Source organism: Staurois parvus, unplaced genomic scaffold (genome assembly GCF_062004578.1).
Source record: "Staurois parvus isolate SC_StPar_1 unplaced genomic scaffold, SC_StPar_1.0 ptg001625l, whole genome shotgun sequence".
Taxonomy (NCBI): domain Eukaryota; kingdom Metazoa; phylum Chordata; class Amphibia; order Anura; family Ranidae; genus Staurois; species Staurois parvus.
Window position 1 is genome coordinate 18376 of NW_028319421.1, and position 26956 is coordinate 45331.

Sequence of the window (26956 nt, forward strand, 5' to 3'; positions counted from 1 at the left end):
TCATGTCCGTGGGTTCCAGACTTCAGGCAGTCATTGCCAGTAAAGGATTTGCAACAAAATATTACAAATTAACATTTTATTTATGATAATATTCATTTGTCCAATGACATTTGAGCCCCTAAAAATGGAGGGACTGTGTATAAAAATGGTTGCAGTTCCTAAAATTTGTATTTGATATTTATGTTCAACCCCTTGAATTAAAGCTGAAAGTCTGCACTTCAAATTCATTTGTATTGTTTCATTTTAATTTATTCTGGTGGCATACAGAGCCAAAAGGATGAGAATTGTGCCTGTGACCAAATGTATATGGACCTAACTGTATATTGTACTTTCACATCAGTCCCTAACCCTCAAGGGGCGTACAATCTAAGGTCCCTAACTCACATCCATACATACACATACTAGGGCCAGTTTACCTACCAGCATGTATTTTAAGTGTGGGAAGAAAATGGAGTATCCGGAGGAAACCCACACAGTCACAGGGAGAACATGCAAACTCCAGGCAGGTGGTGCTGTGGTTTGGATTTGAACCGACGACCCGAGTACTGCCAGGCTGGAGTGCTAACCGTTTAGCCACTGTACTGATAGATATAAAGATGCATTAACCTCCCTGGCGGTATTCCTGAATGTAGCTCGGGGTAAAGTTTTAGTACCAAAAGCGGTAACCCCCCCCGAGCTACACTCTGGCTTACCATGCAGCGTTGCTCAGGGAGTCCCTGCAGCGCTTACCTTGTCCTTCGCTCCCACGATGCCTCCCCTGCAGCGTCCCCGGCCATCTCCTCCGGCCGATGCCGGCATCTGGCTTCCATGTCCCGGTCCCTGCGAGAGTCGGGACATACGGGGGAAATTTTAAAAACTGTCATTTTCTAATAAACGAAAATCACATCGTATAACATTCCTGTTTCAAACCATTTCACATACATTTTGTCCCGAGTGCTTTGTCCGGCGCCCTGCCTGCATTTTTACTGTTCTTTCTGCCTGGAAACTGAGAAACGTCCATGGCGTCCAAAAAGCGTCCCTTTAGGTCAGACGCGGTTTTAGACCGGCTAGAGAACAGCGATAGTAAATCAGAACCACTTGCAGGATTGAGTGATAATGATTGGTGGGGGAAATTCCTCATCAGACACTGAAAACGATTCTGCGACTGAGCTCAGCGATGTGCCAACTTGGCGCTCTATTTCACATTTCAGTGTTTTTGGTTTGATTATATTATTGAATTACATTTATTATTATATTATTATTTTTTATGATTATTTATTAAATTATAATTTATGATTTCGTGTTTCAAGTTTTATCCTCCCCGGGATGTTTACTAGACTCTTGTCGGACAGATTTCAGTGAGTTATTCCTAAAAATTACAGGCCTTCAATAGAGAAAATGCATATTTCCATGCAAAAAAAGTACCGCTTTGAGCACAGAAATACTGACATAATCAGACCGCCAGGGAGGTTAAATAGATATGAAAGTACACTCACTGGTTGTGCTCAGGTATGAGAGGTCTTGTCATTCCATGTTGGCAGATGGGAGAAGCTGAGTAGTCCAGTAACTAACAGGAGGGGGGTTGTTCTGTGGGTTGTGTAGTCCGGTCACTAACAGGAGGGGGGTTGTTCTGTGGGTTGTGTAGTCCGGTCACTAACAGGAGGGGGGTTGTTCTGTGGGTTGTGTAGTCCGGTCACTAACAGGAGGGGGGTTGTTCTGTGGGTTGTGTAGTCCGGTCACTAACAGGAGGGGGGTTGTTCTGTGGGTTGTGTAGTCCGGTCACTAACAGGAGGGGGGTTGTTCTGTGGGTTGTGTAGTCCGGTCACTAACAGGAGGGGGGTTGTTCTGTGGGTTGTGTAGTCCGGTCACTAACAGGAGGGGGGTTGTTCTGTGGGTTGTGTAGTCCGGTCACTAACAGGAGGGGGGTTGTTCTGTGGGTTGTGTAGTCCGGTCACTAACAGGAGGGGGGTTGTTCTGTGGGTTGTGTAGTCCGGTCACTAACAGGAGGGGGGTTGTTCTGTGGGTTGTGTAGTCCGGTCACTAACAGGAGGGGGGTTGTTCTGTGGGTTGTGTAGTCCGGTCACTGGCAGTGTTTCGGTATAATATAAGAAGTTATAACAGGAAAGATATGGGAGGGCACCTCTCACACACACTGCACACCGCTTTATATTCATTTTCTGAGTTTGTGTCTTTTGTTTTTTTTGTAGTTTTGCTTTATTATCAACTTTAACCATGAAAATCAGAAGCCTTTGGAGCTACGCACAGAAGATTCCAAGGACTGCGATGAGTGGATATCAGCGATCTCACGAGCCAGGTATGGAGTCCTCGTACACCTTCTATACATACGCCACATGCACACAGTGCACCCACCCCATATACACAGTACTAGCGGCCTGTACTCTGCACATCAAATACAACGCAGTCAGAGTTCCTACTAAGAAAATAAATGCAGCTGTCTGGGCTCCACAGCTCTGTAATATTTTATTTGGTGAACTTCAGAGAGACAGAATGTTGTAGGACATCGTGCCTTCAATTAGGTGATTCAAGTAATAGATATTCAAACTATGCGTACTACAAATTCTATGAACTCTGGTGTCTGTGGGCCAATTACAGCCCACTTCAAGACCCCGCATTCACTATATCCGCTCTCCCCGGACCCCGCATTCACTATATCCGCTCCCCCCGGACCCCGCATTCACTATATCCGCTCTCCCCGGACCCCGCATTCACTGTATCCGCTCTCCCCGGACCCCGCATTCACTGTATCCGCTCTCCCCGGACCCCGCATTCACTGTATCCGCTCTCCCCGGACCCCGCATTCACTATATCCGCTCTCCCCGGACCCCGCATTCACTGTATCCGCTCTCCCCGGACCCCGCATTCACTGTATCCGCTCTCCCCGGACCCCGCATTCACTGTATCCGCTCTCCCCGGACCCCGCATTCACTATATCCCCTCTCCCCGCATTCACTATATCCGCTCTCCCCGGACCCCGCATTCACTATATCCGCTCTCCCCGGACCCCGCATTCCCTATATCCGCTCTCCCCGGACCCCGCATTCACTATATCCGCTCTCCCCGGACCCCGCATTCACTATATCCGCTCTCCCCGGACCCCGCATTCACTATATCCGCTCTCCCCGGACCCCGCATTCACTATATCCGCTCTCCCCGGACCCCGCATTCACTATATCCGCTCTCCCCGGACCCCGCATTCACTATATCCGCTCTCCCCGGACCCCGCATTCACTATATCCGCTCTCCCACAGTACACACAACATGGAAATGCAATTATTTTAGTAAATATAAACTGCTAAATACCTTTTCTCATCAGCAGTATAGAGCAGTCTTGTGACTTCTATCAGTGTCCAGCAGAGCACTGGTTACAGCTTGTATAAGGAGTTTTCATTATCCTTTGACTGTCCTATGAGGCTGCATGACCCCCAACCCTCTGTCTGGACAGCACTGATTGGTCCTTTGCTGATCACATGCACTCTTCCAAAGAAAAAAAAAAGTATCTAGTAATACACCCCAAACTGAGCATGTACAGCTTTCCCCTAAGCCTCTGTTCTATCAGGGGATATTTAGGAGATACTGGAAGAAGGGGAGGATCAGAGAAGACAGGATCAAACATTGTTTTTACACAGTGTGGAGGATTAACCTCTTAGGTTCCCCACTGAGTATAACAAGCATGCTTTACTGCATCTACAAACTGATTGCACTGTTGTGGGTTTAGTAACACTTTAATGAAAATACTTTTTTTTTTTTGAGGGGGGCTGTCAGATACTGTCCGGGGGGGGGGGGCATGATTTCTAACAGCAGCCCTGAATGCTGTGGGCAAAAAGGTTACCGAAAACCAAGTATTGTCACCATTTACTTCCTGTGACACCAAGCATGAATTGATTCTCCACCGCTAAGCATGTCCCAGTCACTTGTGACGGGTCTAACACATTTCCCAGAAGAAGGAACGTTGCAAAGACGGCATGCGCAGGGGCGGAGTCTGGTTTACCCCAGGTTCACACCTATGCAGGTTGCGTTTGATGCGTTTCTGCATTACGCTTTGTGTTTTTACACTTGCGTTTTTTTATGTGTTTTGCGGGGTTTTTTTTTTTTTTTTGTTGCTAGGTAGATTTTAAATGCAAAACACAGCAAAAATGCAATACATGCTTTTCTGCAGCCTTCGCATTGAAGTCTATAGAACCAAAAACGCAACGTTTTGCTCTCAAAAAAGTCCCCGACCCTTTCCAAAAAATGCACCGTGTGAAAACGCAGAGATGTGAACGTGTCCCATAGGAAATCATGTTCAATGGACTGTACTGCGTTTCTGTAAAATGCTGCAGAAAATGTCCATTCACCATATAAGTTATCTACTTCAAAAAGCAAAAATCTTTGGTAGATACATCATAAAACAGCGTGAAGTCAGTTCACTAAAAAAAAAAAAAAATAAATGCATGAGATAAATAAGTCGCGGTCCAGGCATGCGGTATTTATGGAATGTAAAAATATAATCGCCAATTTGGAGGAATCTCCACGTTTTTGGATCCGTTCTCTCAACAGCGATGCATACTTATACCTAAACACAGAAACATTGCGGCTGATGTACACAAAGTACAACTAAGGCCGGTACACACCAATGCATTGTGCTTTTTGTCCGTTTTGCAGTGCGTTTTTGCTACGCTTTGCGTTTTTTTCATCTTTTTTTTTTTTTTTTTTGTTAAAGGTGAATTTTTTTTTGTTGCTGGGCAGAATAAAAACACATCAAAAAAGCACTACGTGAGTTTCAGCAGCTTCTACATTGAACTCTATTGTAGCAAAAATGCTACTTTTTGCGTTTGACTGCCTCCCGCCCGCAGTATAAGGAAATGACGGACAGGCGGCGGTTCTTTCATCCTGGGAGGATGTCATGTGACGTCCTCCCACTCTAACCGCTCGTGTGCGCCCCCGGGGGCAGGCAGTGTGGCGATCGGAGGTGCGCTGTGTCCCTGGGACAGGGGAAAGAGCCGATGACGTCGGCTCTGTCATGTGATCAGCTGTGTCCAATCACAGCTGATCGCATGCAAATGGGGAAATGCTGGTTATCAGTGTCCTCTCCTCATGAGCTGTCACGCTGACAGAGGAGAGGAGAGCCGGTAATCTGCATTCATCAGAGGGGACATGTACACTGATCATCAGGGTACCCCATCAATGCCACCTGCCAGTGCCCATCAGTGCCACATCAATCCCACATATCAGTGCCCATCTGAGCTGCCTTTCAGTGCCACCTATCTGTGTCAGTCAGTGCTGCCTAACAGTGCCACCTATCAGTGCCATATACGAGTGGTGCCTTTCAGTGCCCATCAGTGATGCCTGTCAATGCCCATCAGTGCCACCTACCAGTGCCTCCTCATCAGTGCCCATCATTGTCGCATATCAGTGCAGCATTATCAGTTCCACCTATTAGTGCTGCCTATCAGTGCTGCCTATCCTTGCCACCTCATCAGTTCTGCCTATCATTGCCAGTCAGTGCTGCCTATCAGTACCCATCAGTGATGCCTGTCAATACCCATCAGTGCCTCCTCATCAGTGCAGCCTATTGGTGTCCATCACTGTAGCCTCATTAGCGCACATCAGTGAAGAAGAAAAATCACACAAATTTTATAACAAAAACTAAGAAGAAACTTTTTTTTTTCAAGATTTTCAGTTGTTTTTGGTTTGTTTAGCAAAAAATAAACCAAGTGGTGATTAAATACCACCAAAGGAAAGCTCTATCTGTCTCAAAAAAAATGCTAAACATTTCATAGGAGTACAGTGTTGCATGACCGCGCAATTGTCATTCAAAGTGTGATAGTGCTGAAAATTGGCCTGGACTGGAAGGGGGTAGAAGTGCCTGGTAAGCAAGTGGTTAAAAAGGTAAAAAAAAACTGCAGCAGTTCAAAAAAAAGCATAATATGTGAACGTGTCCCATAGGAAAGCAGTGCGTTTTTGCAAAAAGCACTAAAAAACGCATTGGTGTGAATCAGGCCTAAAGGCAAAGCTTTTTTTTTTTTCTTATTTAATTGTTTTTTAGTTTTTTTGCTTTAGTTTTGGGTGGAGTGGAGAGGAATTAGAACCCCCGCCAGGTTTTTATCGCTGCCTGTGGCCCCCGTTAAGGAGATTCATTCTCCTCTATTTGTCCTGTTTACCATTATCATTAAAAGTAAAAGAAAATTCCATATTTTGGGTTGTTCTAATAGAGGAGAAATCTTCCAATGGGGGGACACTAGTTTTGGTGACCTGGGGGGGGGGGCAACAAGATTCTTTCAATTTGCAGGGATTTCCTTTCCTTTTTGACTATGGAACAGGAATTGAAGGGAAATCTCCCCCAATGACAAAGTTGTATTTTTTTTAATGGTGAAGAAGGATATTTATATATTTTGTGTAATTTTTTTTTTTTTTTTATACTATTTTCATTCAATATGTGACATTTAGAAAGATGTGTTGTATTTCCATAATGTAACTTTGTTGTTCTTGATACATGTGTCACGTGTGTCCTGTGACAGCCTCTTCCCTTTGCCTGGTATTCCAGTCACCTTGTTTTCTTATGTATACGTCTGTGGCAGGGAGCACTCTGACTTTTCTATGGTTTAAACCAAGGGTCTCCAAACTTTCCAAGCAAAGGGCCAGTTTTCAGGCTTTATGGGGGCCGGACTGTGATCAGTCGGAGTGGAAAATTCCGCGGTATCCGTGCTCCATCATTGGTTTTAATGGGAGGAGTAGCAGATCGCAAGGGCATTGTAATCAGAATGCGGTGCGGGAAACCAGCTCTCCCCCACCGCATTCTAGTGTGAACAAGCCCTTAGTGAATTGAAGCCCCCTTCTTCTACTTGCTTCAGGCCTCCTCTTACATCAGAATCTGTGTTAAGAGTCCCTCCTTGCATCAGGTCCCCATTGGAGCCCCCATTACTTCTACTTTTTCCGGAGTCCCCCCTTGCATCAGGTTCCCATTGGATCCCCCCTTCCTTCTACTTACTCCACTCTACTTACTCTACAGTCCCCCCTTGTATCAGGTCCCCATTGGATCCCCCCTTCCTTCTTCTACTTACTCCAGAGTCCCCCCTTGCAACAGGTCCCCATTGGAACCCCCCTTACTTCTGTGAACAAGCCCTTAGTGAATTGAGGCCCCCTTCTTCTACTTGCTGCAGGCCTCCTCTTACATCAGAATCTGCGATAAGGGTCCCCCCTTGTATCAGGTCCCCATCGGATACCTCCTTCCTTCTTCTACTTACTCCAGAGTCCCCCCTTGCAACAGGTCCCCATTGGAACCCCCCTTACTTCTGTGAACGAGCCCTTAGTGAATTGAGGCCCCCTTCTTCTAATTGCTGCAGGCCTCCTCTTACATCAGAATCTGTGATTAGGGTCCCCCCTTGTATCAGGTCCCCATTGGATCCCCCCTTCCTTCTACTTACTCCACAGTCCCCCCTTGTATCAGGTCCCATTAGAACCCCCCTTACTTCTACTTACTCCACAGTCCCCCCTTGAATCAGGTCCCCATTGGAGGCCCCTTCCCTTCTTTTACTTACTCCACAGTCCCCCTTTGCATCAGGTCCCCATTGGAGCCCCCCTTCCTTCTTCTACCTACTCCAGAGTCCCCCTTTGCATCAGGTCCCCATTGGAGCCCCTCTTCCTTCTTCTACTTACTCCAGAGTCTCCCCTTGCATCAGGTCCCCATTGGAGCCCCCCTTCCTTCTTCTACTTACTCCACAGTCCCCCTTTGCATCAGGTCCCCAGCTGTGATCAGTCAGAGTGGAAAATTCGGCAGTATCAGTGCTCCGTCATTGGTTTTAATAGGAGGAGTAGCAGATCGCAAGGGCATTGTAATCAGAATGCGGTGCGGGAAACCAGCTCTCCCGCACCGCATTCTAGTGTGAACGAGCCCTTCGTGAATTGAGGCCCCCTTCTTCTACTTGCTTCAGGCCTCCTCTTACATCAGAATCTGCGATAAGAGTCCCCCCTTACTTCTGCTTATTCCAGAGTCCTCCCTTGCATCAGGTCCCCATTGTAGGCCCCCTTCCTTCATCTGCTTACTCCAGAGTCCACCCTTGCATCAGGTCCTCCTTGGAGCCCCCCCCCTTACCTTTAGGGTCCCCATCAGAGCCCCCGTGGTTCTAACTAGCAATGAGCTTGGGTTCATCTAAATCAGGAGGTCAGCTGTCATTCCTGGTCCAGTGAGCGGCTGATGGGGGATTCCCCACCCTGTAGCCATTTGTACACAGAGGTAGGGATGCTTGTGACATCATTGACCTAATATGGCCATTTGATATCACAAGCATTTTAACCCTTTGTGTATGTGCAGCTATGGGGAGTCCCCCGCCCGTAGCTCATTGTCCTGGCAGTGACAGCTGACTTCCGGATCAGAACCCAAGTTCATCCCTCGGCCTGACCTTAAAGTGGATCATCACCTTGAAAATAACGGATTCATCTATGGCCAGATTTAGGAGTGCCCCCTTGCATCAGAGTTTCCATCAGAAAACCTCCTTACCTCAGAGACTTTCTTAGGCATCAACCCATACATGATAGTCTGTCTTGGCAGTCCCCCCTTACATCAGAATCCTCCTCAAATCCTCCCTTACATCACAGTGCCCCACTTCCATCATGGTCTGCCTTAGGACTCCCCTTTGACATCCATGTCCCCTCTCACATCAGGATCGCCATCAGGGTTCCCCTCCTAGCTCCCATTACGTCAAAGTCTTCCTTTGGAGTCACCCCGAACATGAGTCCCCCCTTTCTTACATTAGAGTTTGCCTTAGGAGTCTCCCCTTACATTAGAGTCATCAGATTCCCCCCCCCCCATCATAATCTCCCTCAGAGAGCCCCCAAGCATCAGTCTTTCTTAGAAGTCACCCTGTACACTACAGTCGTTACACCCCCCCCCCCCCCTTACATCAGAGTCTGCAGAGTCCCGCATCAGGGTTCCAGTTAGATCCCCCCTTAGTTCAAGGTCCCCATCAGAGCCTCACTTCAGGGACCCCTTCAGAACCCTTTGAAACCCATACATACTGAGTCGTCATCAGTTTCCCCTCTTACATCAGGGTTCCAGTCAGAGCCCCCCTTAATTCAAGGTCCCTATCAGAGCCCCACTTACTTCAGGAACCCCTTCAGAACCCTTTGAAACCCATACATACTGAGTCGTCATCAGATTCCCCTCTTACTTCAGGGTCCCCTCAGAGCCCCCTTATATCAGAGTCTTTCTTAGAAGTCATGCATACATCACAGTCCCCCCCCCCCCCCTTACATCATAGTTAGCTATAGGAGTCCCCCATACATTAGAGTTCCAGCAAGAGAGCCCATTACTTCAAATTTTCAGTCAGTGCCCCCCTTACATCAAGGTCCCATTTAGAGCCCTGCTTACCTCAGGGACCTCTTCAGAACCCCTCATACATCAGAGTCCCATCAGATCCTACCTTACCCCCGGTTCACATCTGTGCGGTCGTGCAGGCCGCGATTTGCACGGGCACTAGAGCCCATTCTTTTAAATAGACTCCCGTGCCCTGGGACATGCAGGGAAAAAGTCCCCACACTACTTGGGAAATCGCAGTCCACACGGGAACTGAGGTTTCCAGTACAGTTGTACTTTCCAGTGCGGGTGGCGTGCCATTAGAATTAAGGGCACCCGCTTTCCTCTGTGTGGGTGGTGCGGCTGCAGGTATTTATTTGGGTCCTGCAGTGGCACCACCCACACAGATGTGAACCAGGGGTTAGGAGTCCCCTCTTATATCAAAGCCCCCCCCCCATATCAGATTCCCTATCAGCGGTCCTCATCTTGCTGACAGCATGGCTGTAGTCCTTGCAGCAGCAGGGAGGGAATCAGAGCAGGTATGGATGGAGGAAGAAGTTGTGTCCTCCTGCTGGGGCAAGCTTGTCATTGGTTGGCAGGACAGTGGCGGTCCAACTGACGGGATGATCGCAGCACAGTGAGGGAACTGGACCCTTTCATTGGGCCCGGATGTAGCTTTCCGGTGGTTGGATGTGACCCGCAGGCTGCGGTTTGGAGACCCCTGCCTTGGAGGATAAGTCCATTTTTCCTTTAAGAGATGGCCACCTATAGCAAAAAATATCCCTTTTGGGTGGACAAACCCTTTAAGGAGAATGTTATGTCATATGGAGAGTATAGCACAATGTGAGGATGAGCCGCCCTCCTGTAACTGATGGCCCGTCGGGGAAGATTATGGGGCTGACAATCAAGAAGGCGCATTCATGAGCCATCCGAGCGTAAAGGAATGAAGAACGCTGCAGGCGTCTCCTGATCCGCCACACCTCGCCTCACCTGGACACCTGTTCACGGCGGCAGCTGGAGGGACAAGTTTCTTTCTGGATGTGCATTTTGTATAATCAAGATTAACTACCTATCTACCGGGGCGATTCTTTAGAATTTCGCACCCATGCTAAAATTTTTGTTGGCTAAAACAATGATTTAAAATCCCCCAAAATTATATTTTCACAAAATAAAATAATTTTTGGCCGCACAAACATATTGGACAATGCATGGTAAAATGTAAAAGATGATGCTACATCGAGTAAATAGATACCAAACATGTCAAGCCTTAGAACTGCGCAGACCCGTGATATAGTGAAAAACTACAGTACCAAAAATTCTCCATAGGTGGCGCTTTAAAAGCCATTACAGGTGACCAGTTGAGAGTTAAAGCGGAGCTCCACCCAAAAGGGGAAGTTCCGCATTAAGCCCCCGCTCCCCATTAAGGAATGACCCTTTTGGGGGGGAGTGGGTACCCGAATTTGACAGGTACCCGCTCCCACATCCGCTGCGATTGGAAGCGGAATTTGTCCTCCCCCCAACCCCCCCCCCCACCCCCATAGTCTTCTGGGACACATGACAGGTCCCAGAAGACTACGGGCCATTCGCAAAGTGCAGCGCTTCTCGCACATGTGCAGTGGGCACCCGGCTGTGAAGCCGCAAGCTGTCACAGCCGGGTGCCCACACTGAAGATGCCGGCACCAGGGAGAGAAGACGGCCGGTGAAACCAGCCGTGGTGAGGACACCGCAGGACCGAGGGACAGCTAAGTGGCTGTATTTTAAAAGTCAGCAGCTACAGTTTTTATAGCTGCTGACTTTTATTTTTTTTTCAGCTGGAACTCCGATTTAAAGAGCAACATCAATTTTCCTGAGAAAGAAACATTTCCCTCTGGGTGATCTATGGACATTGGGGGGGACCCCTCTGGGTGATCTATGGACATTGGGGGGACCCCTCTTGGTGATTTATGGACATTGGGGGGACCCCTCTGGGTGATCGTTGGACATTGCTGGGACCTCTCTGGGCGATCTATGGACATTGGGGGGAACCCCTCTGGGTGATCTATGGACATTGAGGGGACACCTCAGGGTGATCTATGGAAATTGGGGGGACACCTCTGGGGGATCTATGGACATTGGGGGGACCCCTCTGGGGGATCTATGGACATTGGGGGGACCCCTCTGGATGATCTATGAACATCGTGGGGACCTCTCTGGGTGATCTATGGACATTAGGGGGACCGCTCTGGGTGATCTATGGAAATTGGGGGGAACCCTCTGGATAATCTATGGACATTGGGGGGAACCCTACGGGTGATCTATGGACACTGGGTGGACCCTTCTGGGTGATCTATGGACATTGGGGGGACCCCTCCGGGTGATCTATGGACATTGGGTGGACCCCTCTGAATGATCTATAGACATTGGGGGAACCCCTCCGGGTGATCTATGTACATTGCTGGGATTTTATCAAACTTTCTTGCAGATTCCTACCTTTTGTTATTCTGTAGAAAGATCTGTTTGTTTCTCTGTGTCCGTGTGCAGAGAGAATCTGTAGGGGAGTGATTTCATAATTATCAATCAGCTGCAGCAGTTGCAGTGTTCTAATGAGGAAAGCGGCAGGGTCTGCATCCCTTTTAGACATGATTTCTCTTTGGGAGTATATCACTTAAAATTACATTTTTGTTGCAGGGGATGCCCTAAAACCTAACTTGTATCTTAGTGCAGACTTCTGGGAAAAAATCAGTGAGCCAATCACACAAGCAGGAAACGGATTTTTTTTGGGGGGGGGGCGTTCTGTGTACAGAACACCTCCAGGTCGCCATATTGCATTTTTACGGAAAATGACAAAAAGAAAAGGAAAGGTCATATTTAATAACATTTAATTACAATGTGTCTTGTGTAGCAATTGTGTACATTAGTTCTCTTTTTTTTTTTCTAAAGGATAGCCCTACATTCATTTCTCTCATTTCAATGTTTACTGTGATGCCTAATGTGTGGCGCACAGGGGCGGACTCATGGGGTCCCCGGGCAATAGGGAATCATGGGGCCCCTGTGTCCTTGCCCAAACTCAAAGCACACCTAAAAAAGCCTATTAAAAGGTACCAGGGGCATTTATGACCTCGGGCCCTCAGGCAGTGCCCAAGTGCCCGAATGGTCAGTCCGCCCCTGGTGGTGCAGTTGCTGTTGCCCTAAGTGCGTCTTTACATTCAATTATGTGTGCTGTCAGGGGTTGCTTTAAAAATATTTCTTGGCATTTATATTTATTTTATTGTAATTTTTTTTTTTTTTAACTTGCTACCAAAGGGGGGGGCTGGCTGGCTAACTCTAACCCTAGATTTTTTCCATCCAATACATCAAACTACACCACACCAATGTCATATAACCCGCCTGTAATGTCATATAACCCGCCTGTAAGGGAAGGTTCTACAATTTTTCATTTTTTTTATAACCAAAGTTTAAAGCGGTATTAAACCCCAAAGCACAACTATATTATATAACCGCTTACTAATTCTTAGATGTGGTGGCTGCATTCGTTTTCTCTTTTGGGTTTTCTTTCTTCCATGTTCATCTGCTGATCCAGCCGGTAAGTCTGTTATTTTTCAAAAGGACAAGCTCTCCTGCAGATGTATCAGTTACGGAGATGAGACAAACCGTTTACTAATGATGGCAGTGCTTACAAGGATCAGCTTTTTTTATTCACATAAAACCTTTATCCCAAAAGGAACAAAACTGCTGTAACAGTTTATAAAGTGTGATCTGGGGTTTAGCTTCAATTTGTTAGTGTATCAAAATCTGCTAATCCATCTAACACCCCCCCCCCCGCCGACTGACAGCGCTGCTGTCCAAAGGTGCCCCTCCCCGTGCTGCTGCATCCAGAGTGGGGGGCGGAGCAGAAAGTGTGTTGTTGGCCAGGTCATCAGGTGAAAACAGAGGGTGGAAAGACTAATGCAGGCCATAGATTGGTCGAAAATAAAATCGGCCGATTTTCGCACCATTAGTGGGTTAATTGTTCGGCGGTTTTTTTGGTATTTTGGCAGATTTTTTTATCGGTAAAGTTGGAAAAAGATCGGCCGATTTTGCCGATCGGCCAATTTTCGCAGCAATTATGGGCAAATCGGCCGATCTTTTTACCGATAAAAAATCTGCGCATGAGCAGTGACCTGCAAGAGGAAGACAAAAAGAAGAAAAAGAAGAGGATGAAGAAGAAGAGGATGAAGAAGAAGAAGAAGAGGATGAAAAAGAAGAGGATGAAGAAGAGGATGAAAAAGAAGAAGAGGATGAAGAGGATGAAGAAGAAGAAGAGGATGAAGAAGAAGAAGAGGATGAAGAAGAAGATGAAGAAGAAGAGGAAGAAGAAAGGATGAAGAAGAAGAAGAATTCCAGTCCCAAAAAGTGTCCCTGCAGAGAGCTCCACTATTTCTTTGACAGTGCTTTGACATTTATAGCGGTTGCAACATTGTATCTATTTGTTTCCGAATAAAAACATCTTTATCCGAAATGGATACAAATAGATACAATGTTGCAACCGCTATAAATGTCAAAGCACTGTCAAAGAAATAGTGGAGCTCTCTGCAGGGACACTTTTTGCCGGCTCTAAACGGGATGAAAATCGGCTGATTTTTTTTTTTTTTTTTTACCATTCCTGGTAACGTCGGCCGCTTGAACGACCGATTTTTCATTTTTTTAAAGAAAAATCTGCCGGTTTTCTCCCCATCTATGGCCTGCATTAAAAAGAACACGAATGCAGCCGCCACATCTAATGATTGCTAAGCTGCAGTGATACGTTTTTGGTTTTGGGTTAAATACCGCTTTAAGTGGAAATGAGGATCGGCTTAAAAAACTCCTTTTACACCTCGGGTGGGTCACAGTGCAAAGGGTGGGCAAGCTGCCTGGCGGCTCGTGTTTTGTTTCGGTGTAAAATGGTTACATTTATCATATTCTGGGTATAATTGATTCATTCTGATAAACATTTATGGTCCGCCATCGTCATGTTGTGGCCAGTAGTTGGCGCTCTCAACACAAACATACAGTCACAGCCAAAAATCTTACCCCCCCCCCTCATTCTCATGTTTATTTCTTTGGTTTGTATCGGTATGACACAAAAAAGTGAAGAAACAAAAAAGCCAAATCTGACACATTCCACGCAAAACCCCAAAAATAGACCGGACAAAATTATTGGCACCTTCTCAAAATGGTAAGAAATTAATTGCATTCCACATCTGTGATGTTCCTATAATTTGTCATTAGACTCCCCTGTATCCATGACCAGGAGCTGACAGCATAGAAATCCCACCGACAACCGGGGACAATGGGGAAAAACCTTTCTGTGGTGTGTCTCTGTGTGCCACATGGAGCATGGAGGAGAGAAAGAGCAGCAAAGAATTGTCTGAGGATCGGAGAACAAAAATGGTGGAAAAGCATGGACCATCTCAAGGTTACAAGTCCATCTCCAGAGATCTTAATGATCCTGTGTCCACTGTGCGCAGCATTGTCAAGACGTTTGCAGCCCATGGCACTGTCGCTAATCTCCCTGGATGTGGACGGAAGAGAAAAATTGATCAAAGATTGCAACAAAGGATTGTTGGAATGGTGGCCGAAGAACCTCAATCAACTTCCAGACAAATCCAAGCTGACCTTCAGGCACCGGGTACAACTGTGTCCACTCACACTATACGTCCCATCTGAATGAAAAGGGACACTATGGTAGGAGACCCAGTAGGACCCCACTGCTGACACAGATGTATGGTAGGAGACCCAGGAGGGCCCCACTGCTGACACAGAAATATGGTAGGAGGCCCAGGAGGACCCCACTGCTGACACAGAAATATGGTAGGAGACCCAGGAGGACCCCACTGCTGACACAGAAATATGGTAGGAGACCCAGGAGGACCCCACTGCTGACACAGATGTATGGTAGGAGACCCAGGAGGGCCCCACTGCTGACACAGAAATATGGTAGGAGGCCCAGGAGGACCCCACTGCTGACACAGAAATATGGTAGGAGACCCAGGAGGACCCCACTGCTGACACAGAAATATGGTAGGAGACCCAGGAGGACCCCACTGCTGACACAGAAATATGGGAGGAGACCCAGGAGGACCCCACTGCTGACACAGAAATATGGTAGGAGACCCAGGAGGACCCCACTGCTGACACAGAAATATGGGAGGAGACCCAGGAGGACCCCACTGCTGACACAGAAATATGGTAGGAGACCCAGGAGGACCCCACTGCTGACAGAGAAATATGGGAGGAGACCCAGGAGGACCCCACTGCTGACACAGAAATATGGTAGGAGACCCAGGAGGACCCCACTGCTGACAGAGAAATATGGGAGGAGACCCAGGAGGACCCCACTGCTGACAGAGAAATATGGGAGGAGACCCAGGAGGACCTCACTGCTGACAGAGAAATATGGTGGGAGACCCAGGAGGACCCCACTGCTGACACAGAAATATGGTGGGAGACCCAGAAGGGCCCCACTGCTGACACAGAAATATGGTAGGAGACCCAGGAGGTCCCCATTGCTGACACAGAAATATGGTAGGAGACCCAGGAGGACCCCACTGCTGACACAGAAACATATTGGAAGCCAGATTGGAGTTTGCCAAAACTTACCTGAGGAAGCCAAAATCCTTCTGGGAGAATGTGCTGTGGACAGACGGAACAAAATGGTAAAGTAAAGTAAAGTAGTAAAGTCCATCATTCTACTGTTATCAGAAAAGCAATGAGGCCTTTAAAGAAAAGAATCCAGTCCCTCCAGTCACACATGGTGGGGGGGTCACTGATGTTTTGGGGTGGCTTTGCTCCTTCAGGCACTGGATGTCTTGGCCGTGTGGATGGCATTATGGAATATGAAGACTACCAAAGAACTCTGGGGTGCAATGTAGGGCCCGGTGTCAGAAAGTTCGGTCTCCATCAGAGGTCATGGGTCTTCCAGCAGAACAATAACCCAAAGCACACATCAAAGAGCCCCCAGAAATGGTGAACCCCCCCATGAACTGGCCAGCAATGAGTCCAGATCTCCATCCCATAGAGCTCCTGTGGAGAGATCTCAGAACATCAGTTGGGAAAAGGAACCTTCCAATCTGAGAGACCCGGAGCAGATCCAAAATTCCAGCAGAGAGGTGGAGGAAACTCATTGATGGTTTCAGGAAGCCATTGATTTCAGTTATTTTTTTCCAAGGGGTGTGCGACCAAATATTACATGGAGGGTGCCAATAGTTTTGTCCGGTCCATTTTGGGGGTTTTGCGTGGAATGTGTCAGATTTGACTTTTTGTTTCTCCAGTTTTTCGTGTCACCAATACAAACAAAAGAAATAAATTTGAGAATACCGAAATATTTGTCATTGCAACAATTTTCTGGGTGAAGTGGTGCGTTCTTAGAGAGAAATGTGGGGGTGGGGGCAAGATTTTGGACATGACTATATAATTGATTCATTATGATAACCATTTATGGTCCTCCATCGACATGTTATGGCCAGTAGTTGGCGCTCTCAACACAAATATCTGCATTTAAATTGCCAATGTTAATGTGGCGTTAAACCCAAAATCTAATATGTTTACCAACCATTAGATGTGGCGGCTGCATTCGTTTTCTTTTTTTTTTTTAAGAAAGCAGGCCTAAAAAGAAACCGAATGCAGCCGCCACCTCTTAGAATTGGTGAGCTGCAATATAATAAATGTTTGTTTTTGGGGATTAATATCGCTTTAATATTCTTATGAATGAAGAACTTTGGAACTCGAGAGAAAATCCTGACAATTTTGGTCGGCATTAGTATAGAACGAATATATGTTGGGTGGACAGACGGCGGTGCAGATTTTCCAGATGCACCCCGGAGTGTGGATGTGAGTCCACTGTATCCTGGATTTTGGATATAGTCATCCCTATTATTGGGGTGGGGTGGGGGTGGCCAGGCTCCACAGATGATGGCCGCAGGAACATCTCCCCCCCCTATTCCATGGCTTCTGTGGGCGGAGTTCCTCACCGCGTCTTCTTTCCTTTTCAGTTACAAGACTCTGGTCACCGAACATGAAGCTCTCATGCAGAAATACTTACATCTGCTGCAGATTGTGGAGACCGAGAAGAAGGTGGCCAAGCAGCTGAGACAGCAGATCGAAGACGGAGAGGTGGAGGTGGAACGACTTAAAGCCGAGGTGAGCGACTTCTGTAACAAGGACAGACCCAACGGCAGATCAGCTTCCTGTCTTTTTAGCGGGGCACCCAAATGAAAATTCCCGGTCCGAAACCGAAAATTCAGGATGCATTTGGCTGAAAACCAAAATGGAGGGTTTTTTTTCCCATCCATCCATCCATCCATCCATGTCTTTCTCCATCCATCTATCCATGTCTTCATCCATCCATCCATCCATCTATCTATCCATCCTTGTCTCCATCCATCCATCCATCCATCTATCTATCCATCCTTGTCTCCATCCATCCATCTATGTCTCCATCCATCTATCCATGTCTCCATCCATCCATCTATCTATGTATCCATCCATCCATCCATCTGTCTGTCTCCATCCATCCATCCATTTCTCCATCCATCCATCTATCCATGTCTCCATCCATCCATCTTTCCATGTCTCCACCCATCTATTAATGTCTTCTTCCATCTAATCATCCTTGTCTCCATCCATGCATCCATCCATATCTCCATCCATCCATGTCTTCTTCCATCTCTCCATCCATCTGTCCATGTCTCCATCCATTCATCCTTGTCTCCATCCATCCATCTATCTACCCATGTCTCCATCCATCTATCTATGTCTCCATCCATCTATCTATGTCTCCATCCATCTATCTATGTCTCCATCCATCCATATCTCTACTCATCCATCCATCTATCCATGTCTCCATCCATCCATCCATCTATCCATGTCTCCATCCATCCATCCATCTATTAATGTCTTCTTCCATCTAATCATCCTTGTCTCCATCCATGCGACCAACCATATCTCCATCCATCCATGTCTTCTTCCATCTCTCCATCCATTCATCCTTGTCTCCATCCATCCATCTATCCATGTCTCCATCCATTCACTCTTGTCTCCATCCATCTATCCATGTCTCCATCCATTCACCCTTGTCTCCATCCATCTATCCATGTCTCCATCCATTCACCCTTGTCTCCATCCATCTATCCATGTCTCCATCCATTCACCCTTGTCTCCATCCATCTGTCCATCCATCCATCCTTGTCTCCATCCATCCATTCATGACTTCTTCCATCCATCTATCCATGTCTCCATCCATCCATTTATCCATGTCTCCATCCATCCATCCCTCCATCCATGTCTCCATCCATCCATGTCTCCATCCATCCATCCATGTCTCCATTCATCCATCCATCCATCCATGTCTCCATCCATCCATGTCCCCATGATTTATTTTGCTAAGAAATCCTTTTAAAAAAAACATCCCCCCCTAGCATTTCTGGCAGTGGCCATCTTGAGTAAGGGCAGATGATTCATGTAGCATTTATTTCCTGGAATCCATCTGCCCTTAGCTCAGGCATAGCGGACAGGAGGGCGTGCTTAGCTGAGAAAGCCCTTCCTCCTATGAAGACTCCTGGGATGTATGACATCATGTTGGCCTAGGCCAGAAACCAGGAAGCAGTGGTGCACTGAAATGAAAATTCTCGGACCGAAACCGAAAATTGAGGATGCATTTGGCCAAAAACCGAAACCAAAATGGACAGTTTAAAAAAAAATATATATAATTATTTTTTTTGATATGTAATTGTATTACATTCGACTTTTTAGTGAATATCATGAATATAAATTGAATATGAATTTATTTTCAGCACCTTTTTGGGCCAATAAGCTGCTTTCACATTAAGAAGTTTGTGAAGCGCTTTTACATAAATAAAAAACGCAAGAAAAATGCATCCCTTTCAATCCAATGCATTTCAGGTTTGGTTCACATCCATGCACTTTGTGTTTTGTCCGTTTTGCAGTGCTTTTTGCACTCGTGATTTTGATGTAGTTTTTTGGGGGCCAATTTGTTGCTGGGCAGATTAAAACTTTTGCAGTGTCTTCATTGAAGTCTATTGAACCAAAAACGCAAGGTTTTTGCGTCAAAAAAAGTCCCTGACCCTTTCCAAAAATGCAGAACCTCGAAAATCATAGATGTGAATGTGTCCCATAGGAAACCATATTAAATGGACTGTAGTGCGTTTCTGCAAAAAGCAGAAAGGAATAATTCCCCATCATTGGTGTCAGTGGGAGGAATAGTGCCCCATCATTGGTGTCAGTGGGAGGGATAGTGCCTCATCATTGGTGTCAGTGGGAGGAATAGTGCCCCATCATTGGTGTCAGTGGGAGGAATAGTGCCCCATCATTGGTGTCAGTGGGAGGAATAGCGCTCCATCATTGGTGTCAGTGGGAGGAATAGTGCCCCATCATTGGTATCGGTGGGAGGAATAGTGTCCCATCGTTGGTGTCAGTGGGAGGGATAGTGCCCCATCGTTGGTGTCAGTGGGAGGAATAGTGCCCCATCGTTGGTGTCAGTGGGAAGAATAGTGCCCCATCATTGGTGTCAGTGGGAGGAATAGTGCCCCATCATTGGTGTCAGTGGGAGGAATAGTGCCTCATCATTGGTGTCAGTGGGAGGAATAGTGCCCCATCATTGGTGTCAGTGGGAGGAATAGTGCCCCATCATTGGTGTCAGTGGGAGGAATAGTGCCCCATCATTGGTGTCAGTGGGAGGAATAGTGCCCCATCATTGGTGTCAGTGGGAGGAATAGTGCCTCATCATTGGTGTCAGTGGGAGGAATAGCGCTCCATCATTGGTGTCAGTGGGAGGAATAGCGCCCCATCATTGGTGTCAGTGGGAGGAATAGTGCCCCATCATTGGTATCGGTGGGAGGAATAGTGTCCCATCGTTGGTGTCAGTGGGAGGGATAGTGCCCCATCGTTGGTGTCAGTGGGAGGAATAGTGCCCCATCGTTGGTGTCAGTGGGAAGAATAGTGCCCCATCATTGGTGTCAGTGGGAGGAATAGTGCCCCATCCTTGGTGTCAGTGGGAGGAATAGTGCCTCATCATTGGTGTCAGTGGGAGGAATAGTGCCCCATCATTGGTGTCAGTGGGAGGAATAGTGCCCCATCATTGGTGTCAGTGGGAGGAATAGTGCCCCATCATTGGTGTCAGTGGGAGGAATAGTGCCCCATCATTGGTGTCAGTGGGAGGAATAGTGCCCCATCATTGGTGTCAGTGGGAGGAATAGTGCCCCATCACCGATGTGCAGTTTTCTGTGTCGGATGTTATTTCGGTGAACACTTTGACGCTTTGTGTGGAGACAAATGGGACTCGGTGTCATGGGGATGTGATGTCAGTGACACCTTGATGTGGTAATGAGGATCATTATGATGGATGTTATAACCGGGCCATTCATAAGCTGCCTCTTCATTAACCCTTTACACACCAAATGCCTGTTCTGATGTTTCTCGGCTCCACCTACTAATGGCTAGTCCTGATCTGATTGGCCCATACGACAGGTCCTCCAATATCCTATAGACCGGGATGGAGCCGTGCTTTTCCCATTTTTTTTTTTTTTTTTTTTGTTAAACCCCAAAATAAGGAATTCCTTCTTGGTACATTTAGGCATTATTATTGAGAGGTGGAAATGGAATTGGTGGACAAAAAGGATACGTTTTGTTTTTTTGGGGGTTTTTTTCTGTTTTTTTTTACGCACGGTGAATCTGTGCTTAGTTACCGGGGTCTAGTTGTAAAACATTCGTCGGGTGAATATCACAAGCATTCACCCATCCCTCAGGAATTCTAACTGGATTTTGCTTAATAGAGGTATTTCCTATGATCATTGGCGCCATATAGTGGCCATATTGTGGTATTTCAGGAGAAATATTGCATAAGACGGAGACCCCGATATGTAAAACGTGAACACAAATACTTTTATGACCCCATTCAATCTGCATTAAGCAATGTACAGGGATGGCTTATGAGGACTAGGCGAATGTTTGTGAAATTCATACAGGATTTGTAGGAGAAGTTCTGTCCTCTACTGAGACAGTGGGAGAGGACAGAGGTGCGGGGGTGCTGTGGCTGCACAGAGAGGTGCAGGATTTGTAGGAGGAGTCCTGTCTTCTGCTGAGACAGTGGGGGGGCAGAGATGAAAGAGTGCTGCAGATGCCCAGAGAGGCGCAGGATTTGTAGGAGGAGTCCTGTCCTCTGCTGAGACAGTGGGAGGGGGGACAGAGGTGCGGGGGTGCTGTGGCTGCACAGAGAGGTGCAGGATTTGTAGGAGGAGTCCTGTCCTCTGCAGATACAGTGGGAGGGAACAGAGATGAGGGGGTGCTGTGGCCGCACAGAGAAGTACAGGATTTGTATGAGGAGTCCTATCTTCTGTGGAGACAGTGGGAGGGGCAGAGTCCAGGGGGTGCCGCAGATGCCTAGAGAGGTGCAGGATTTGTAGGAGGAGTCCTGTCTTCTGCTGAGACAGTGGGAGAGGACAGAGATGAGGGGGTGCTGCGACTGCACAGAGAGGTGCAGGATTTGTAGGAGGAGCCCTGTCTTCTGCTAAGACAGTGGGGGGGCAGAGATGAGGGGGTGCCGCAGATGCCTAGAGAGGCGCAGGATTTGTAGGAGGAGTCCTGTCTTCTGTGGAGACAGTGGGGGGGGGCAGAGTCCAGGGGCTGCCGCAGATGCCTAGAGAGGTGCAGGATTTGTAGGAGGAGTCCTATGTTCTGCTGAGACAGTTGGGGGGGGCCAGAGATGAGGGGGAGCTGGGGCTGCACAGAGAGGTGCAGGATTTGTAGGAGGAGTCCTATGTTCTGCTGAGACAGTTGGGGGGGGCAGAGATGAGGGGGTGCCACAGATTCCTAGAGAGGTGCAGGATTTGTAGGAGGCATCCTGTCTTCTGAGACAGTGGAGGGGGGACAGAGACAAGGGGGTGCTGCGGCTGCACAGAGTGGTTCAGGATTTGTAGGAGAAGTCCTGTCCTCTGCTGAGACAGTGGGGGGGCAGAGACAAGGGGGTGCTGGGGCTGCACAGAGAGGTGCAGGATTTGTAGGAGGCATCCTGACTTCTGAGACAGTGGGGGGGTGGCAGAGACAAGGGGGTGCTGCGGCTGCACAGAGAGGTGCAGGATTTGTAGGAGAAGTCCTGTCCTCTGCTGAGACAGTGGGGGGGGGGGGGGGGCAGAGATGAAAGAGTGCTGCAGATGCCCAGAGAGGCGCAGGATTTGTAAGAAGCGTTCTTCTGCTGAGACAAGGGGGTGCTGCGGCTGCACAGAGAAGCGCAGGGTCTTTAGGAGGAGTTCTGTCCTCCTCCCTGCTGCCAACTGCTGAGACAAGGTACGGGCATAGACTGGGGGTGCCGCAGCTGCAGGAGAGGTGCGAGGGCCACATGAAATGTTCGGGTGGTTGAATCTGAACCTCGGTAAACCATTTGCACACACACATGTCCTTTTGTCATTTCATCTCATTCCTGATTATTTCTTACAGATTGCATCGTTACTGAAAGACAACGAGCGCATCCAATCAACACCGAGCAACGCTCAGACCGAAGACACCGACATTAAGAAGATAAAGAAGGTAACCTCATGTGTGGTCATCTGTCAGTTGGATCAGAACATCACTCTTCAGAACCTTCATCAATACATTTCATGTCTAAATAAACTACGTATATATATTCTATACTACGGGGAAATAACGATTTGATCCCCGGCAGATTTTGTCCGTTTGCCCGCTTACACAGAAATGAAGGGTCTATAATTATAATTTTTATCATAGGTGTATTTTGAACGATAGAGACGGAATATCAGCCAAAAATACAAAAAAAAAACACGAAACAAATGTTATAAATGGAAATGTAGTTCAGTGAGTAAATAAGTATTTGATCCCCTACCAACCAACAATGATTCTGGCTCCCACAGACTGGCTAAGGGCTCATGTGGTACACAGATTAGTCCCGTCAATGTAAGGCCCCATATACACGGGACACTTCTGAACGATGGAAACTGCTGGAAAATGTAGGTTAAAAAACGTCTGTTTAACTGGGTTTGCATAGTGCGTTTATTTGCGTTTAGAAACGGTTTTTAAAGATACGCACATGAGAACCTCCCAAGTGCCCAGAATGCACTGAAAAGTGGTAAATTATTAACTATTTCAGACTGTTTCAGAGAAATACAGAGAGTAGAAGCAGAGACAGCAGCATGTGTGGAGATTAGCTGAGGTGGGAGTTGCTCCTTAACATTTCTTTTGTTTCCAAGGGTGGGAAAGGTGTCTGGTGGAGTCATTAAGGTCACCTAGCAGGGGGTCTTCATGAGGAATTTGAGGTGTGAATTGGTCATTAACATATCTTTTGTTTCCAAGAGTGGGAGAGGTCTGAGGTGTGAATGGTCATTAACATATCTTTTGTTTCCAAGGGTGGGAGAGGTCTGAGGTGTGAATGGTCATTAACATATCTTTTGTTTCCACCCGTGGGAGAGGTCTGAATTGGTCATTAACATATCTTTTGTTTCCAAGGGTGGGAGAGGTCTGAGGTGTGAATGGTCATTAACATATCTATAGTTTCCAAGGGGTGGGAGAGGTCTGAGGTGTGAATTGGTCATTAACATATCTTTTGTTTCCACGGGTGGGAGAGGTCTGAATTGGTCATTAACATATCTTTTGTTTCCAAGGGTGGGAGAGGTCTGAGGTGTGAATGGTCATTAACATATCTATAGTTTCCAAGGGGTGGGAGAGGTCTGAGGTGTGAATTTGTCATTAACATATATTTTGTTTCCAAGGGTGGGAGAGGTCTGAGGTGTGAATTGGTCATTAACCCCTTCGCTCCGGCGCCTCCCGGCCCTTTAAGGGTTTCAGAAGCCGGGAGGCGGGGCGGGGTTTAGGGTCATGTGACCGCTGTGACACGCCATCACGGCGGTCACATGATCGGGAAAGGTCCCGATGGAAAGAGGAGATCGGGACCTTTCCGTGAGTACCAGACATGTGTGCTGGGAGCGCGCAGGTGCGTGCTCTCAGCACATATGTTCTTTTTTAATAGAACGCAAATGTGCAGTCGCTTGGCGTCTAGGCCCAGACGCCGGGAGGCCGCACATTTGTGTTCGGCCGGCGTGAAGAGGTTAACATATCTTTTGTTTCCAAGGGTGGGAGAGGTCTGAGGTGTGAATTGGTCATTACCATGTGTGACAATCTTGGTAGGAACATCCTGTATTCAGTGTTTTGTCCATTTGAGAACTGGAAGAGTTAAAAAAAAATTCAAACGCTTATAAACGCGGTTTGCCGCGTTTATCCGTGTTTACAAGCATTTTGCGTTTGAAACACTGATCAAATCGATTGCTGAACTCAAGTTTGGTGTGTTAAAAAATAATGACTGTAAACTCAAATGCCTGTAAAGGGCGATGTGTACACGGACATAGGAGAACATTAGGGAGAGTTCAGGGGCTGCTGAAAAAAACACTGAACAGTTCCTAAACGTGAGTTTATCAGCTGCAGTGTACATGGGGCCCTAAGTAGGCGCTCCCAACGACAACACGTTATGTGTACAAAAGACACCCGACCACAGAATCTCATACTTCTGTTCAAACCTCACCATCATGAGCAAAGAGCTGCCAAAGGACGTCAGGGACATGATTGTAGACCTGCACAAGGCTGGAATGGGCTAAAGACCGTCAGGAAGTAGCTTGGTGAGAAGGAGACAACTGTTGGAGTGATTATTCGCAAATGGAAAAAATACAAAATAATGATCAGTCACCTTCGGTCTGGAGCTCCATGCAGGATTTCACCTCATGGGGTGAGGATGATCACGAGAAAAGTGAGGGATCAGCCCAGAACTACACGGGGGGAGCTTGTGAGCGATCTCAAGGCAGTTGGGACCACAGTCACCAAACAAACCATTGGTAGTACAATACGCCACCAAGAATTGAAATCCTGCATCGCCCGCAAGGTCCCAATCCACAAGAAGACACATGTACAGGCCCGTCCTGAAGTTTGCCAATGACCATCTAAATGATTCAGAGAAGGATTGGGAGAAGGTTCTGTGGTCAGATGAGACCAAAACTGAGCTTTTTGGCATTAACTCGATTCGTTGTGTTTGGAGGAAGAAAAATGCTGACTATGACCCTAAGAACAGCATCCCTACAGTCCAGCATGGAGGTGGAGACATTATGCTTTGGGGCTGTGTCTCTGCTAAAGGTATAGGTCAACTTTGCCGCATTGAGGAGCCAATGGACGGAGCCATGTATTGTAAAATCTTGGTTGAGAACCTTCTTCCCTCAGCCAGAACACTGAAGGTGGTTCATGGATGAGTCTTCCAGCATGACAATGACCCAAAACATACGGCCAAGGCAACAAAGGAGCGGCTCAAGAAGAAGCACATTAAGGTCCTGGAGTGGCTTAGCCAGTCTCCAGACCTTCATCCGATTGAAAATGTATGGAGGATCTGAAACTTCGAGTTGCCAAGTGACAGCCAAGAAACCTTAAGGATTTAGAGAAGATCTGTAAAGAAGAGTGGACCAAAATCCCTCCTGAGATGTCTGCAAACCTGGGGGCCAACTACAAGGAATGTCTTACCTGTGCTTACCAACAAGGGTTCCTCCACCAAGTACTAAGTCATGTTTTGCTTGGGGATCGGATAACTTACTTACTGAACTGCAACTCAATTTATTACATTTGTATCGTGTTTTTTTCTAGATTTTGGTTGATATTCTGTCTCTATCATTTAAAATACACCTATGATAAAAATTATAATTCTAGACCCTTCATTTCATTGTAAACTTGAAAAATCTGCAGGGGATCAAATCATTATTTTCCCCACTGTAAATGTGTAAATTATATATTTAATGTGTAAGTTTTATATAAAGGTATTGAATGTGTAAATAAATTTTGAATAATTTATATAGTTAATGACTAAATTGTAAAAATTATATATTTAAAGTGTTACTAAATCCAGGACCCTGCATTCACTATATCCGTTCTCCCCGGACCCCGCATTCACTATATCCGCTCTCCCCGGACCCCGCATTCACTATATCCGCTCTCCCCGGACCCCGCATTCACTATATCCGCTCTCCCCAGACCCCGCATTCACTATATCCGCTCTCCCCGGACCCTGCATTCACTATATCCGCTCTCCCCGGACCCTGCATTCACTATATCCGCTCTCCCCGGACCCCGCATTCACTATATCCGCTCTCCCCGGACCCCGCATTCACTATATCCGCTCTCCCCGGACCCTGCATTCACTATATCCGCTTTCCCCGGACCCCGCATTCACTATATCCGCTCTCCTCGGACCCCGCATTCACTATATCCGCTCTCCCCGGACCCCGCATTCACTATATCCGCTCTCCCCGGACCCCGCATTCACTATATCCGCTCTCCCCGGACCCTGCATTCACTATATCCGCTCTCCCCGGACCCCGCATTCACTATATCCGCTCTCCTCGGACCCCGCATTCACTATATCCGCTCTCCCCGGACCCCGCATTCACTATATCTGCTCTCCCCGGACCCGGCATTCACTATATCCGCTCTCCCCGGACCCCGCATTCACTATATCCGCTCTCCCCGGACCCCGCATTCACTATATCCGCTCTCCCCGGACCCCGCATTCACTATATCCGCTCTCCCCGGACCCCGCATTCACTATATCCGCTCTCCCCAGACCCGGCATTCACTATATCCGCTCTCCCCGGACCCGGCATTCACTATATCCGCTCTCCCCGGACCCCGCATTCA

At 47.3% G+C, this 26956-nt stretch overlaps 1 protein-coding gene across 1 annotated transcript in view; it reads left to right on the top strand.

Annotated features, from left to right (window-relative positions):
- Positions 1–26956, top strand: part of RASGRF1 (Ras protein specific guanine nucleotide releasing factor 1) — a gene marked incomplete at its 5' end in the record, with an annotated part of 154420 nt that overhangs the window by 17638 nt on the left and 109826 nt on the right. The window contains 3 exons of the mRNA XM_089663098.1: positions 2187–2293; positions 17260–17407; positions 22718–22807. Of these exons, the coding sequence (XP_089519224.1) occupies positions 2187–2293; positions 17260–17407; positions 22718–22807 (345 nt within the window). The remainder of the gene's footprint in view (positions 1–2186; positions 2294–17259; positions 17408–22717; positions 22808–26956) is intronic.